Below are 17483 nucleotides of genomic sequence, written 5' to 3' on the forward strand. Positions count from 1 at the left end.
AGGAATACAGAAATCCAACCAAGGTCAAGACATGTGGGCAGAAACCAAATGTCCAAGTTTAACGAGAGATAATTCTCTTCCCGACTCCTCTCCATTCAAGTTGGGCTCTACAGACGAGACCTCAGGTTAAGAATCTTCTAGAAGTAAATGCATACTATAATCTATCCCCAGGATACTATAAGGAGCATTCTTCTGGTGCTGGACAGACCAAGGGAGAAAAAAAAACCTGTCACCACAAATTGTCCTTGAGGACTTGAAGCTGAAATCACATCACCTGGGTATTTCAATAAGCTCCAAGCCATTTAAAGTGGTCTCAAACCGGTACTGCCTCCAGGCACCTGGCAGAGGCAAAATAACCCTTTATGGAAGAACATACCTGCATCCTAGGCCTTGAAGAACTATAATTAAAAAACGTGAACTCATGGAAAAAAAAAAGCATACAAGGAACCAAGGAACCAGGAGTGAGAAGTGATAGGAACTTCAGTAGTAACATATCCAAAGACTTCAGATTTGGGGATTATTGGAAAAAGTTTTCTTACTATGTTTAAAGAAGTACAAGACAAGCTAGCATAGTTGAATTAGAACCAAAGAGAACTTCTAGAAACAAAGTACAACATAGATGAGTGCAAACTGCGTGAAGGTAAGTACAGTTTGATACCACTTATGTAAAGTTTAAAACACAAAACACTATTCATGGATACATATTTATACAAAAATATTCAAAATATTAGATAAGCAAACTTTAACATTGCTTGTGTCTGGAGGGAGGCTAGTGTAGTTGTAGTGACTTTAATGTTTTACTTTTTTAAAAAAGGATAGAGTGCATATTATATTTCTGAAATTTAAATAGGCATATACATCTAGAAAGATGTAAAACTGGTTATTTCTATGTAGAATAAATGTGAGTAAATTTTAGTTTGTTTTTACTTTTCTATATTTTAAATATTTTAAAAACAATAACTTCAATCTTTGGGCTAAGGAGGAAAACAGAAGAGAACATATAGACTATTTAAAAAATATACACTACAAATTGGAACCCGTGAGCAAGGTAAAGCAATGTTTAGAGGAAAGTTCTTAATAATATTTTCATGTAACTGTCACAAAGTCCCAAAAGGCAAGTACTATTATTTCACATTTGTAGAGGGGAGATTAAAGTCATGTTTCCAAGATCTAATGGTAGCAAGAGGAAGATCATATAAGACCTTGAGCTGGTTGAAGGTAGGGGAGAATGAGAAACCAGACCAATCTAATAAAACATAGGCCAATCAAGGACAAATAAAATAAATGGTATTAAGGATTACTAGGTGGTCATCTAGAAAAAAAATAAAATTTGATTATACACTAAATGGGATTGATTAGGGAAACAGACACATGGAGAACAAAAAAAGCAGGGTGAGGCGATGGCCCACCTGGGAATGACACGGAGCCAAGGGAACCCCCACTGTGGGAAGTGGTACAAGAAAAACTGAGGCTACTGGGGTCTGGAGCAGACCCCCAGCAAATGGCAGCAGCCTTACAGAAGAGTGGCCAGACTGTTAAACAGAAAACAACCCCATCCAAAGGTCAGCAACCTCAAAGATCAAAGGTAGATAAGCCCACAAAGATGAGAAAGAATCAACACAAAAACACTGAAAACTCAAAAAGCCAGAGTGCCACTTTTTCTCCAAATCATGGCAACACCTCTCCAGCAAGTGCTCAGAACTGGGCTGGGGCTGAGATGGCTGACATGACAGAAGTAGGCTTGAGAAGGTGGGTAATAAAGAACTTTGCTGAGCTGAAGGAGCATGTGGTAACCCAATTCAAAGAAGCTAGGAATCATGATAATACAGGAGCTGACAGCCAAAATAGTCAGTTTAGAGAGGAACATAACTGGCCTGTTAGAGCTAAAAAAAACACACTACACGAACTTCACAATCACAAGTATTAACAGCAGAATAGATGAAGCAGAGGAAAAAATCTGAGCTTGAAGACTATCCTTCTGAAATAAGATGGGCAAACTAGAGAGAAAAGAATGAAAAGGAATGAACAGAAGGTCTTGAGAAATATGGGATTATGTAAAGAGACCAAATCTACAAGTGATTGGGGTACCCAAAAGAGACGGGCAGAACAGAGCCCCCCCAGCAAATTGCAGCAGCCTTACAGAAGAGTGGCCAGACTGTTAAACAGAAAACAACCCACAAAAATCCCATCCAAAAGTCAGCAACCTCAAATATCAAAGGTAGATAAGCCCACAAAGATGGAAAACATACTTCAGGATATAATCCAGGATAACTTCCCCTACCTGGCAAGACAGGCCAACATTCAAATTCAGGAAATCCAGAGAAGGTAAGATACTCCATGAGAAGATCAACCCCAAGACACATAATCATCAGATTTTCCAAGGTCAAAATGAAAGAAAAAATGTTAAGGGCAGCCAGAGAGAAAAACCAGGTCCCCTACAAAGGAAAGCCTATCAGACTAACAGCAGACCTCCCAGTGGAAACCCAATAAGCTAGAAGAGATTGGGGACCAATATTCAACATTCTTTAAAGATTTTTCCAACCCAGAATTTCATATCTGGCCCAATATCATCTAGATAATGAAAGACCCATTGGTGTGCTGTCTTCAAGAAACTCATCTCATGTGCAAAGACACACATAGGCTCAAAACAAAGGGATGGAGGAAAATTTACCAGGCAAATGGAAAAGACAAAAAAGTAGGGGTTGTAATCCTAGTTTCTGACAAAACAGACTTTAAACCAACAAAGATCAAAAAAAGAAAAGGGCGTTGCATAATGGGAAAGAGTTCAATAAGAAAAGCTAACTATCCTAAATATATGTGCATCTTATACCACCCAGATTCAGAGAGCAAATTCTTAGAGACCTGCAAAGAGACTTAGACTCACACACAATAATAGTAGGAGACTTTAACACCCACCTGACAATATTAGACAGAAAATCAACAAAGACATTCAGGACTTGAACTCAGCTCTGGAGCAAGTGGATCTGTTATACATCTACAGACCTGTCCACCCAAAACCAACAATCTACATTCTTATTACTACACAGCACTTACTCTAAAATTGATCACGTGATCAGAAGTAAAACACTCCTCAGCTAATGCAAAAGAACTGAAATCATAAGTCTGTCAAACCACAGCGTAATCAAATTAAAGCTTAAGATTAAGAAATTCACTCAAAACCACACAACTCCATGGAACCTGAACAACCTGCTCCTGAATGACTCTTGGGTAAATAATGAAATTAAGGCAGAAATCAAAAAGCTCCTTGAAACTAATGAGAACAAAGAGCCAACATACCAGAATCTCTGAGATGCAGCTAAAGCAGAAGAGGGAAAGGTATAGCACTAAATGCCCACATCAAAAAGCTAGAAAGATCAAGTTAACAACCTAACATCACAGCTAAAAGAATAGAGAAACAAGAGCAAACCCCAAAGCTAGCAGAAGACAAGAAATAACCAAGATCAGAGTGGAACTGAAGGAGATAGACATGAAAAACCCTTCAAAAAAAACAATGAATCCAGGAGCTAGTTTTTTTTTTTTTTGAAAAAATTACTAAAATAGACCACTAGCTAGCCTAATAAAAAAAGAGAAGAATCAAATAGACACAATCAGAAATGATAAGGGGGATATTACCATTGATCCCACAGAAATACAACTATCAGAGAATACTATAAACACTTCTATGCATATAAACTAGAAAATCTAGAGCACATACAGTCTCTGAGATGGAACCAGGAAGAAATTGAATCCCTGAATAGGCCAATAATGAGTTCTGAAATTGAGGCAGTAGTAAATAGCCTACCAACCAAACAAAACCTAGGACCAGGCAGATTCACAGCTGAACTCTACAAGAGGTACAAAATAGAGCTGGTACCATTTCTACTGAAACTATTCCAAAAAAATTGGAAAGAAGGGACTCCTAACTCATTCTGTGAGGCCAACAGCATCCTGGTACCAACACCTGGCAGAGATAAAACCTCAGGCCAATATCCTTGATGAATATTGATGCAAAAATCCTCAACAAAATACTGGCAAACAATCTGGCAGCACATCAAAAAGCTTATCCACCACAACCAAGTAGGCTTCATCCCAAGATGCAAGGTTGGTTTGGGATATGCAAATCAATAAATGTGATTCATCACATAAACAGAACTAGAGACAAAAACCATATGATTATCTCAATAGATGGAGAAAAAGTCTTCAATAAAATTCACCCCATAATATAAAAAAAAACTCCCAATAAACTAGGTATTAAAGGAACATACCTCAAAATAATAAGAGCCATCTATGACAAACCCACAGCTAATATCATCCTAAATGAGTAAAAGCTGGAAGCTTTCCCCTTGAAAACCAGCACAAGACAAGATGCCCTCTCTCACCACTCCTAGTCAACATAGTATTGGAAGTTCTGGGAAAGGCAGTCAGGCAAGAGAAAGGAAGCGTATTCAACTAGGAAGAGAAGAAGTCAAACTATCTTTGTTTGCAGATGACGTGATCCTATATCTTGAAAACCCCATTGTCTCAGCCCAAAAGCTGCTTAAGCAACTTCAACAAAGTCTCAGTATATAAAATCAATGTGCAAAAATTGCTAGCATTCTTATACACCAACAGGCAAGCCAACAGCCAAATCATGAATGAACTCCCATTCAGAATTGCCACAAAAAGAATAAAATACCTAGGAATGCAGCTATAAGGGACGTGAAGGACCTCTTCAAGGAGAACTACACCACTGCTCAAATCAGAGGACATAAACAAATGGAAAAGCATTCCATGCTTATGGATAGAAAGAAGCATGGCCATACTGAAAATGGCCATACTGCCCAAATAGAATCAATGCTAGTTCCATCAAACTACTATTGCCATTCTTCACCATATTAGAAAAAACTAAAAATTCATATGGAACCCCAAAAGAGCCCAAATAGCCAAGACAATCCTAAGCAAAAAGAACAAAGCTGGAGGCATCATGCTACCTGACTTCAAACTATACTATAAAGCTATGGTAACCAAAATGGCATGGTACTGATACAGACACATAAACCAATGGAACAAAATAGAGAACCCGGGAATAAGACTGCACACCTACAACCATCTGATCTTCAACAAACCTGAGAAAGAGCAATGGGAAAAGGATTCCCTATTTAATAAATAGTCTGGAAGAACTGGATAGCCATAGGCAGAAAATTGAAGCTGGATGCCTTCCTTACACCATATACAAAAATCAACTCAAGATTGATTAAAGACTTACATATAAAACCCAAAACTATAAAAACCTTAGGAGAAAATCTAGGCAATACCATTGAGGACATAGGCATGCGAAAAGATTTCATGACAACGTCAAGAGCAAAAATTCACAAACGAGATCTAGTTAAAGAGTGTCTGCAGCAAAGGAAACACAGAATGAACAACCTACAGAATGGGAGAAAGTTTTTCAATCTATCCATCTGACAAAGGTCTAATAGCTAACATCTGTAAGGAACTTAAAATTACAAGAAAACAAGCCCAGTAAAAAGTGGGCAAAAGACATGAACAGACACTTCTCAAAAGAAGACATTCATGGAGCCAACAAACATGAAAAAGAGCTTAACATCACTGATCATTAGAGAAATGCAAATCAAAACCACAATGAGCTACCATCTTATGCCAGTCAGAATGGCAATTATTAAAAAGTTAACAACAGATGCTGGAAAGGTTGCAGAGCAAAAGGAATGCTTTTACACTGTTGGTGGGAGTGTAAATTAGTTCAACCATTGTGGAAGACAGTGTGAGGATTCCTCAAAGACCTAGCAGCAGAGATGCCATTTGACCCAGGAATCCCATTATTGGGTATATACCCAAAGGAATAGAAATCATTCTATTATACATGCATGCATATGTTCACTGCAGCACTATTTACAACAGCAAAGACATGGAATCAACCTAAGTGCCCATCAGTGATACACTGGGTAAGAAAATGTGGTAAATATACACCATGGAATACTATGCAGCGATAAAAAGGAAGGGGATCATGTCTTTTGCAGGGACGTGGATGGAGCTGGAGGCCATTATCCTCAGCAAACTGATGCAGGAACAGAAAACCAAATACCCCATGTTTTCACTTATAAGTGGGAGCTGAATGATGAGAACACATGGACACAATGGGGGAGGGGGAGGAGGAGAGCACCAGGAAGAATAGCTAATGGATGCCCAGCTTAATACCTAGGTGATGAGATGATCTCTGCAGCAAACCACCATGGCACATGTTTACCTATGTAACAAACCTGCACATCCTGCACATGTACCCCGATCTTAAATTTTAAAAATGGCAAAGATGAAAAGGCAGTTCATGAAAAAGAAAATCTTAAACCTGTGAAAAGGTATTTCATCTCACTATGAAGTATTTCCTATGAAGAAAAACATGGAGACCACTGTTTTTAACCTATCGACTGGCAAAGAGATGAAAAACCTCCGAACACACTGTGTTGGTGAGGAGCTGGATAATAGAATAGCTGGAAAAACTCCTTTAAAGGCAGCTTCACCCAATCTATCAAATTTCTAAATGCATATGGCCTTTGCACAGCAATTGTGCTTTCAGGAATTTATCCATCTTGGGCAAGATTAAGCCTGTGTGACATAGCAAATGATTGAAAACAACCCATCTGGGAATCTGTAAGGAACAGGTTAAAGAAGTCATGGTATAGCTTCACAAATACGATGTAGCCAGTGAAAAGAAATGAAGCAGATGTATAAAACTAATAAGGAATAACCAAAGTAGAAGAAAGTACATAATGTGTTGCCATTTGAATTCAAAACAAGGATGTAAGATGAGTGACAGCAAGTTGACGGTTGCTGAAGTTGAGTGATGGGTAGATAGGGTTTCACTGTACTCTTCTCTCCAATTTTGAGTGTTTGAAAATTTCCATAATCTCTCCTTGTAGAGAGGTGGGTGGGGGGGTACAGCTGAGACTTTTCATTGTATTCAAAATTGTGTTTTATAAAAGCCTAGTAACAGTGATGCTTGCTTCTGGGAAGGGAGACTGGTGACAAGTGTGAAGGAGACTGTTTTCTGAATGACCCTTTACACTGTCGAGATTTTTAATTATAGGCCTATATTACCTATTAGCAAATGTAAAGGCTAAAATATCAGGCATCTGCTTTTTATGTAATTTGCATGTTTGTAGTAACAGAAATAAGTGGAAAACAAATACCCCTTTGAACGCTGTAATCACGTGAACAACTTCCCTTGAAAACGTGTTCTGAGAAGTTCTTTCTCTTCAGAGAGAGATTGTGCTTCCGTGGATAACTGATACCCTTAAAGACATTTGATGTTTGTGTCTGATGAATAATTAGTATATGATGCCAAATAAAGTTCAGCCAAAGTTTCTGGAAGTATTGGGTAGGTGGCAGGGAGAGTCCAAGACCTTGGTAGCTGTGTTTTAGATTTACAGAGGGAATGGACTCATTTTCATTAATCCGTAACTAACTGAATGTGATGGCGCCATGGAGAATGGCACTGTGACATCTGATTTTTTACTATTTTAAGTCCACATCAATTCAGCATATTTCCTACACATCTATTATGTTCGAGGGGCTGGACTTAGGTGTGCCTGGGATCAGTCTGTGCCTTCAGAAGTAGGGCAGAGCTGGCATACTGGTAACTCCAGGCTACGGCAGCAGGTGATCAGGGGTCCTGGAGGGAGGACTGTGGAGAGGTCTTAGGGGAGGGTGAGATCTAGAACACAGGGAAAGGGCACGGAAGGACACTCACCAGTACCTTTATCAGTTATTAGCCTGTGCTTTGTGTGTAGCAACAGAAGCTCTCATAAAACTCAGTTTTCTTGTATTTCATCTTCTTTAGGAGAACATACTAATGAATGGGTCTTCTTTTCTCATTACAAATTGGCATTTCTGATGAGCAAGGACCTAATCCCCAGATTTCTAGACTCTGCAAGTGCAGGTTTCAATATCAGACACCCACACAGGTCCAGAAGGGCACATGCCCTTATCCATTCGGAGCCAAATTCATTTTGTTGAATAGTTTAGTTTGAAAGTTTGGACTTAACCTCTGAACTGGCCAGCACCTGACTGATCTACAATCATGGCTTAAATTAATTGGCTTTGCTCACATCTGCATCCTGACCAGGCATTTGAGGGAGTAGCTGCTGTTTACCAGTAACAGCCCCAGCTCATCGTTCATCACCTTTTATAAGGGTTTGAGGAGGAAGAGGAATTTGGACTTCCTTGTAATAGCTGCCACCATCTTCCCATGGCAACTTAAACAAAGTAGCCTTTTCTTAGATGAGACTGTGCCAGACTGGTGAGTCTTGTGTTATAAAATATTATATGTTGCATATAATACAGACAGATAAGTTGTTGATTAGGAGAAATGTGTTTTGACAGCATCACTGAACTGAAGATCTCCACCTCTGCAGAAAATGCATAGAGCCTTCTTTAAGATGCAGTGAACAGCTAGATGAATACACTGAATTATTTTTCCTCTAATATAGCTGATGGGATGAAAAGAAAAGTTTGTTTCCTTGATCAAGACTGGGGAGTTAGGATGAGAAGCTTGAATTCCAAGAGTCCTTTTACCATGAAGGAAGTGGTACATTGCAAAGCTATGTTTGTGGACAAGAGGGTACATTCATTCAGCTCTCCTAAGTCAAACAACATTTATAGAAAATTAAATGGTTTCTATAAAGACCTAGCTGACAGTTTAAATGTGAGGTGGACCAAGATGGTGTTTTTGTGATAGTGTTTTCTTCTGGAATGCTTAGTACATTGGGACAAATGAAGCAGGATTAGCTGTGTGTCACGTTGTCCTGGGCAGGGCATGAGGAACCCCAAAGTACAAAATGTCAGTGGATTCAATTTGTGCTGCCAAACAAGTCACCTCTAAATATTCTCCACACCTGCATGGAATTAATTCCCGTTCCCTATGTGTGATGGGAGAGAAATCACACACTTAATCTATATCATATGTCTCGGAAAAGTTCCAGACAGACACCAGCCTGGAGTGAGAAATGTGGATTTTTCAGTGAATGATGTTTAAAGGGTAACATTTCCTTAGTTTCATAAAACAGAATGAAGGACTTTTTCGGGCCTGCTTTAAAGGAAATCTTGGAAGAGTCCCTGCTGGTGGAGAAAAAAACACCAGCAGTAGGAATACCTTCCTCTAATAACATGGTCTGTTAGCCCCAGTTTGACATGGTACACAGGTGAGTTGCTTAAAAGAAATAAAAAGGTTCAGGATGAGGGGTACATGGGAGAGGAGCTTCCCTGCTCTTTGGCTACCTGAAATGTGCACACAAAATACTGATATTGGTGCATTTTATGAGTTCATAGCTTTTGTCAGATTCTCAAGTTAAGTCCACGGACCAGAAAAGTTTAGGGCGTGCTCACCACCTTCCATGACTGCAAATCTAAAACAAATTAGAAAAACAAATGTAAAATACTAACTGTCAATAAACAGAAGAAATTGTCTATGGACTTTCACTAAAATGGAAGTGGACTTTGCAAGCATGAAAGGAATGGGAAAATTCACAAAAGAAAAATTCAATATTCAAAACCAGAATTCTTCTTATGCCAAAAAATCACAACTAAAATTACATTACTAAAATATTTTTAAGAGAAACTTATAAACCAAGAAGAAAACCTCTACCTCTCAAACAGAAATAAATAGGCAAAGGATAGGAAAAGTCACAGAACAAATACAGTGAACAGCAGTGGTATGCTTGAGCTGGCTGGTACTGGCTCATAACTGCCACATCCCTACTCCTCATTCAGTAATGTCACATTAGTAGCTTGAAACTGGCCACAATGGGAAGTTTTATACCAGAGAAATCAGCTGTAAATCAGAATTTTTTTTTTTAAAGGGCCAGTTTGCCAGCATACCATTGGCTAATGGATACTGGATACATAAAAACTAGTTCAAGTGTACCAGTAATCAAAAAAATACAAGAAGAAATGAGATCTGGACAAGGTGGAATAAGTACATTTCACCCTACTTCTCCTGCTAAGTGCAACAAAAATGTCTGGACATAAAGTATGCTGGCTAGGGATCTCAGAACTCAAGGAACTACCCAATGGTGTGTTTGTGTGTGTGTGTTCTTTTATATATTTTGGCCTGGGCTCTGGATAGGCCCACAACTGGAAAAGCCTGCTATCTCGAGCCAAAAGACTGGAGAAAGAGCAGTCCAGAAATACAGAAGTGTTTTGACCATACCTGACCTTATTCCAGCTCAACACTTGAAAAAAGCCATGCCTCCCTCCTGCTCCTCACCAGGCATCATGGCCTAGAGACTGGCAGATCTCTACTTTCTATCACTTCTTGCAATAACATGCCACATCCCTTCCCTGGAACGGAGACTATGGGTAGAACTTTTAGTGGATTTCTCATCACCATGGAGTCCAGAAGGAAGGGGAATAACATTTTTTAAGTACTGAATGGAGAAAACAGTCAACACAGAATTCTATATCCAGCAAAACTATCCTCTAGGAATAAATACATTCCCAGATAAAGGAAAATGAAGAGAATTTGTCACCTACAGATTTGCTTTAAAAAATGGCTAAAGAAAGTTTTTCAGACAGAAAATAATAAGCAAAGTTAAGTTTTAAAGATTATGTTTGGCTGAAAGCAAAATTACAACATCTGAAGTACACATAAAGGTAATATTTAAGACATCTGTGTTATAAAAGGAAGAGGAAAAGCGACCTAAAATGTGATAGTTTCTGTATTCTACTTAAAGTGAAGAAATATTGACTAGTAGACTGTGATAAAGTAAGTACATATATACTGTAATCTTTAGAGCAGTGGTTTTCAATCAAGGGAGGTTATGCCTTTCAAAGGACATTTTGGCAATGTTTGGAAACATAATTACACATGTTACTTCCATCTGGTTGATAGAGGCCATGGATGCTGCTAAACATTCTACAATGCACAGGAAAACCCCACATAACAGAGTATTCAGTACAATATGTCAAAATGCTGAGGTTGAGAAACTGCCCTAGTGTAATCATACAAAAAAAAATACAAAGATATATACTCAAAAACATAAATGCAGATAAATCAATATGGAATACTAATCTGCAGGAACACAGAAAAAGCACAATGAAACAAAAACCAGAACAAACAATATTAACATGCTAGACTTAAATCCAAAAATGTCAACAATTGCATTAAATATGAATGTTCTAAACACACCTATTAAAAGACAGTGACTGGCTAAATGGATGAAAAAATATAATCTATATGCTGTCTACAAGAAACGCTTTTCAAATGTAATTCCATAGGTATGTTAAAAGGATGGAAAAATTCATACTTTGCTTTTCATGCTGTTTTTAGAAGTAACCATTTCTGTTTGCTGCAATCATGAATGGTGTTTCCTATTGTGAAATACCATTCATGATTGCAAAAAGACAACACTAATACTAATCAAAATAAAACTGGAGTGGATATAATAATATCAGATAAAGTAGATTTTAGAACAAAGATTACCAGAGCTAAACAGAGACATGACATAATGATAAAAGGGTCACTTTACCAAGATGACACAACAATCCTAATTGTGTGTATCACAAACAACAGAGCTTCAAAATACATGAAGCAAAAACTGATGAACTCAAAAGTCCAACATCTCCTCTTGGTAACTGACTAGACAGCAACAAATTGAGATATTTTATTTATCAAACTGGTAAAAGTTAAAATTTAGTATTAGCAAAGTCATGGTGAGAAAGACAATAATAATGTGGGAATGCAAATGTATATGAGTTCTGAAAAAATATTTTTATATTGTGAGGCTTAAAATGGTCATACAGTCTTCCAACCCAATATTTTACTTTTAAGAATCTCTCCTAGGGGAATAAAGAGGTCCCAAGATTCACCTGTCTAGAATTTTCTAACAGCAAAAAATGAGACGTCAAAACATGCCCAATAATTTGCAAGTACTTAAACATTTATATTCAAGTATAGTGTTATTAAACATTTTTAAGGATTTTTAATGCCATTGTAAATGGGACTGATTTTTAAGGCAAAACAAAGCAGTATATAAAACTGTATACAAATAAATTGTTAAAATACACAATTATAAACAAAAATTATTAATATAATAGCAGTAAAAAATTACTAGTGATTATCTCTTGTTTATTTGCTTGTTTTCTCCTCCCTCCAAGTTTTCTATTGTGAAATATCATTCGTTATTGCAGCAAACAGAAATGGTTACTTCCAAAAACAGCATAAAAATGAGATGATATACATAAACAATACAGTGCTAAGTTTGGTACAGAGACACTCTGTATATAGGTGGTATAATTCTTGTAAATAATTTTGAAATAAAATGAGAAAGTATAACTGATGCTTCTTAGGGTGACCATCTGTCTTAGACTGCCTGTCTCTATTTTACTGTCCAGGCGTAATTATTACTAGTCCCTCTGCTATTCTCAATAATGTCATTGTTTAGTTGCGTGAGTGGTCTAACTATTCAAATACTTAAAAAATTATAACTAGTAAATTAAAATATATGACACCCTTATTATTATACTCCAGGCACCAAACTAACTGCTTTATGTGGATTATCTCATTTAACCATCTGAGTAGCTGAATTATCTCCATTTTACAGAGGCACCGAGAAGTTAAGCAACTTATCTAAGCTCACACATTAACAAGCAGCAGAATCTGGATTTGAACTACATCCTATCATATTAGTACTGAAAGCATACCTGGGCCTGCCTAAGTGCAGGGTTGGCTGGCAGGGGTCTGGCAGGGACGCTAGGTGCACGTGGAGCCCGGTGGAGAGGAGGAAGCACTCGCTGAGTTGACTGGGGCTGAGGGACATTCAGGCCGTTGAGGGGTCTGCTGATGTCAACATTCTGACACTGCGGCAATCTCCTGGGATTGTCCTGTACAGTCAAAGTAAAAAGCCATGCTATAGCGGGTTTCAAAAATATCAGTGATTCCTTAAGGAGAAAGCAGTGCCAACTCATCTGTTATAGCTGAAGGCCAAGGTGGGGTAAAGGAAAGAAATCAAGGATGTACACAAGAGGGGAACTATTTTTGTATTTATTTAAACTTCAAAATTCAAACAGAAGCATCACCTGCCTCCACCCCACCAAATCTGGAATAGAAGGATCGATTTTTGTTTAGATTTTAAAAAACTGTTTAACAAATAGGTGCAAAGCCCTTGAAAAAGTACCAAGTATAAAGACACGGACAGAGATCTTAGGGAAGTTACAAAAGAGATGTGAAAATAAGACACAGCTTAATGTGTACAAGGCTCAATGAGAACTGAGAAAACCACTGGGGAAAGGACAGTTGCGGCTTCAGGAAGCCAGGGCTGAGGTTGGGGCTTGGAGTTGGAGACGTTCTCCCACATGGTAACCCGTTCTCAGAACAGGTGCTGCAGGGGCCCTTATACCTCAGGCTTCCACCCCTTCCTTCCTCTCTTTCTAAAAACAGCTTAATTGAGGTATAATTGACAAAGTATACAACTTGGTCATTTTTGACATGTTTACACCCATGAAACCCTCACAACAAACAAGTAGACAAATGAATGCATCCATCACCCCAAAGAGTTTTCTTGTCATTCTTCTCCCTTCCCTCTCCCTCCAATCATCAGTCTGCTTTCTGTCACTATCAGTTTGCATTTGTCAGAATTGTATATAGGTGGGATCACAGAGTATGTACTCTGGTTTTTCTTCTTTTACTCAGAATAATTATCTAGAGATTCATCCTCAATGTTGTATACATCAATGGTTCATTCCATTGTGCAAATATACCATTGTTTGTTTATCCTTTTATTGGTTGATTGATGGATATTTGGATCGTTTCTAGTTTGGGGCTCTCAAAAATAAGGCTGTGCTTTCTTTTTTTTTTTTTTAAATAGAGCTGCGTTTTTCTTTTTTACGAAAATAAAGATGTGCTTTTTGGCTACCACACAAAGCCGTTCTCGCTTATGGTTCCACCTTTGGGGATGAGCAGGGGTAAAGCTTATTGGGAATGGCAGCCTCCTCCTTGAAGCCCCACCCTTTGCGTTTTTTGGATCAAGGGAGTTAAAACAGTTTATTGCCTACTGCATATGCAGCAATGATTTTTCAATCACTTCTTATTTTTTTGACACCAATCTTGTTCACTGTTATAATTTGGACTCTTGTTGACTAAGTTCAATATTCAAGAATTCTTGTGGGTACATCAGAAAAACTCGGTGGGGAAGAACTATTAGAATGAACTCTAGCTGTAATTCACTAGGGTAGCAAGAGGGTTAAGAGACAGCAGGGAGCCGTGAAGTACTCTGGGTTAAGGATCCAGTTCTCTGAAACCACAGGGTGGACAGGGCTTCCTCAGCTCAGGGCTGGAGCAAAATGGTCAATTCTGAGAGCTCCATGTAACTTTTGAAAAATATTTTAAGAGTAACAGTGGGCTAAAGCAGCTCACCTAAAGCGAGCTGGTGGCATTTGGAAACCATGGTGGGGCTGGCATTGGGGGCCAGTGTCAGGAGCCAGCTCAGGCTGCAGACCCAGTGGGGCCCCAGAAATGTGGCTGGTCTGGGTGACGAGGGATCACAGTTCACACTATGCTGCACCATATCATGCAGGGGACACTGACTGCGCCAACAGGATCTAGGTGGGCTTCCATGGGGGCACCGTGGGGCCTCCCTCTGGCCCCAGATCACAGAGACCCTCCCTCAGAGCCTGTTGACCTGGTGAGGCTGGCTCAGCATTTCACATGCAGTGCCTCTAGGATCCCATTCTTATTCAATCTTGTATTGAAAACCTCATGTCTGCATGTGTGCCCTGAGCACTCACATCTACTCAAGACTCACCTTCGGTGGGTAGGAATCTGGCGGCTTCCTCATCAGGCCTTTTCCAAGGTGGCCGAGGTGAGCCTGACAGGGTTGGGAGCCACGGGGCGGCCGGGAAGGGCGCACACACCTGCAACAGAATCCCATACCTGCTGACCAAGCGTGTTTCTCCTTCTCACTGACTTGACTTTTTACACTTTGCTCATAGTGGCACTCAAAAGTTAGCACACTACTCAGTGTGCTAAACATGCAAAGGAAAAATTACCTAACACTCTTAGGAGATTAAAAAATAAATACTGGTTTTTCCCTCAAAACCTCTATTTTGTCAAATTAGTTCTTACGCTCCATAGAAATGCAGTGTAGTGACACCTGGAAGATGATTTGTATGAAGCTGGCATTTCAGCGATAATGTCTTTGAATCTATTTGGATCAAAAGCTACCCCATCTGATGAAAATATTTCAATGTCTCCATGTTGTATAAAAATTACTAATGTAAGGGTGGGAGAAAACACATCAGTGGAATTTCCTGACACCCTGCTAGCTTATGTAATAAGCAGCACGTTGTTGTTTGAAGGGAAGTAAAGGAGGCAGCTGATCTGGCAGAAATTTAAAACAAGAAACCCCCCAAGAAAGAACCAAGTCCCAGGTTTATGATCCAGAAAATATGACCTTTGCTAAAAAAATGAAGTGAGAAGCAGTTTGCTGTACATTTTCTGAGCCACCATTTCTTTTTTTTTTTTTTTTTTTTTTTTTGAGATGGAGTCTTGCTCTGTCGCCCAGGCTAGAGTGCAGTGGAGTGATCGCGGCTCACTGCAAGCTCCGCCTCCTGGGTTCATGCCATTCTCGTGCCTCAGCCTCCTGAGTAGCTGGGACTACAGGCACCCACCACCGTGCCTGGCTAATTTTTTGTATTTTTAGTAGAGACGGGGTTTCACCGTGGTCTCGATCTCCTGACCTCGTGATCTGCCTGCCTTGGCCTCCCAAAGTTCTGGGATTACAGGCTTGAGCCACCGTGCCCAGCCTCTGAGCCACCATTTCTAGAACAGATGACAAGCTAAACCCAGGGTACCTTAGTTTTTCAATGGTGGTCTTCTTATTTGTAAACAGCAGTCGTATCAAGGTCTTCCTTTTGAGATAAACCACAAATCCGGCAGCAAGAAGACACAGGATGGTCACCAGAATTCCTATGGTTAAACCTTGGTTATCTGAAACAAAACACATGGGGCTCACAGAAGGAGGCAGTTACAATGAAATATGGGAGGTGTCAAGTTGTGACATTTATGGCAAAGTGAACTCTGAAGCAACAGAAATGAAGAGAGTATACCCGTGAGTGATGTACTAATAAACTGTCTTACTTCAGATATCATGTTTGAGGTTCAATCTATGTTACCATCATTCATTTCTGACAACTCTAGAACTTGCTAAACAGGAAGATATAGTCGGGTAGGTGGGGTGATGAGCTGGACCACGCAGGTTCCCTGAGGCGTGACAACGGCACAGTGGACCTTGGTAGCCACAGAAGGTAGCAGGGAGCCATCACCGAAACCTCACCGGAATCACAGCCATCACCAGGCTCAAATGTTTCTAGCCCCCAGCACAGATTTGCCACTCCAAAGTGCTTTTCTTTACTCATTCTGTAGTTGGGTTCTGCTTTATCTTTTTTCGTATTTTTAAAAAATGAATTGCTTTCTTGCTGGACATCTCAAAGTAGATAGTGAAAAAAGAGAAAGAAAACTCATTTAAATGAAACACCCATGGGTTTTGCTTTGTTATGTTGGGGACTTAAAAACACAGCCTCTGTGGGGGAAACCCTTTTCCTGGGAGGAAGCTATTTTCTCTAAGAAAACATCATCTTTTCTATGATCTGCTGCCATTCTGTTTAATACAGTTAAGAGCCTCCTCAAGGGTAGGGAAAGGAAGGAAAAAATCAAACCATCAGATTGGTTTCTTACAGCAGCTATGGTCAGCGGCTGTCTGGGAAGGACTCTAAATGCTCAGACTTAGAGGAGGTCTACCTGTGATTTCAACTGGACAGTGAATTTTTAGAGGACAGGGATCTTGATTCATTTGTCTTCCCACCAGCAAGGATCAGGGGGTACTTCACATCAGGTAAGTGTGCAACAGTCCTTTCCGGCTGCCGGTGATCGCTGTGAAGGTGACTGCAGTTACCTGGGCTCTCCTCGGCCCTGCCTCCCACCTGGACCCTCAGCTGGCTGTGGACCACTGCAGCAGCAGCTCCTACTCCAGGGAAAGAATGTCTTTCACACCTTCTCGGTTTCTTGACCTCATCCCCCACTAACAAGGCCTATCAGGGATGTGTCTTAGCCTAAGCAAGACAGCCAACAGATGACAGTCTTGACTCACTTGTTGGTGTTACTGGAAAAGCATTGCTTCTGGTTTCCTGGCCAAAATGTCACTCTTTTCAGACCCTTAGCAGTGATCACAGGGGGCTCTAGCTAGAGTTCTGGTGTCTCATAACAAAGTTAATTTAAAAAGTGAACAGCAAAAATCTTGAACTGTAATTTCTAGTTCCATAAAGTGAATCCATAAATCTTCAATACATCAATCTACGAAACTGAACATTTACAGGGCCCCCACACTGAACCTGCTGAACTCCCCAGGGTTGCTCAAGCCAGAGGCCCGGGCAGTGAGTGACTCCATTTCCCTCTTCCCCAGGACCAGCACAAGCACCGTGTCCTGTGTCCCCTCCTG

The 17483-nt window shown here is 39.7% G+C and overlaps 1 protein-coding gene across 2 annotated transcripts in view; it reads right to left on the reverse strand.

The window, feature by feature from the left end:
• Positions 1–17483, reverse strand: part of ADAM12 (ADAM metallopeptidase domain 12) — a 377221-nt gene that overhangs the window by 7909 nt on the left and 351829 nt on the right. For both annotated transcript variants that reach the window (XM_054523029.2, XM_024253866.3), the window contains 3 exons: positions 15841–15976; positions 14793–14901; positions 12694–12873 (listed from right to left, as the gene is read on the reverse strand). In XM_054523029.2, the coding sequence (XP_054379004.2) occupies positions 12694–12873; positions 14793–14901; positions 15841–15976 (425 nt within the window). The remainder of the gene's footprint in view (positions 1–12693; positions 12874–14792; positions 14902–15840; positions 15977–17483) is intronic.

Source organism: Pongo abelii, chromosome 8, assembly GCF_028885655.2.
Source record: "Pongo abelii isolate AG06213 chromosome 8, NHGRI_mPonAbe1-v2.0_pri, whole genome shotgun sequence".
Lineage (NCBI taxonomy): Eukaryota > Metazoa > Chordata > Mammalia > Primates > Hominidae > Pongo > Pongo abelii.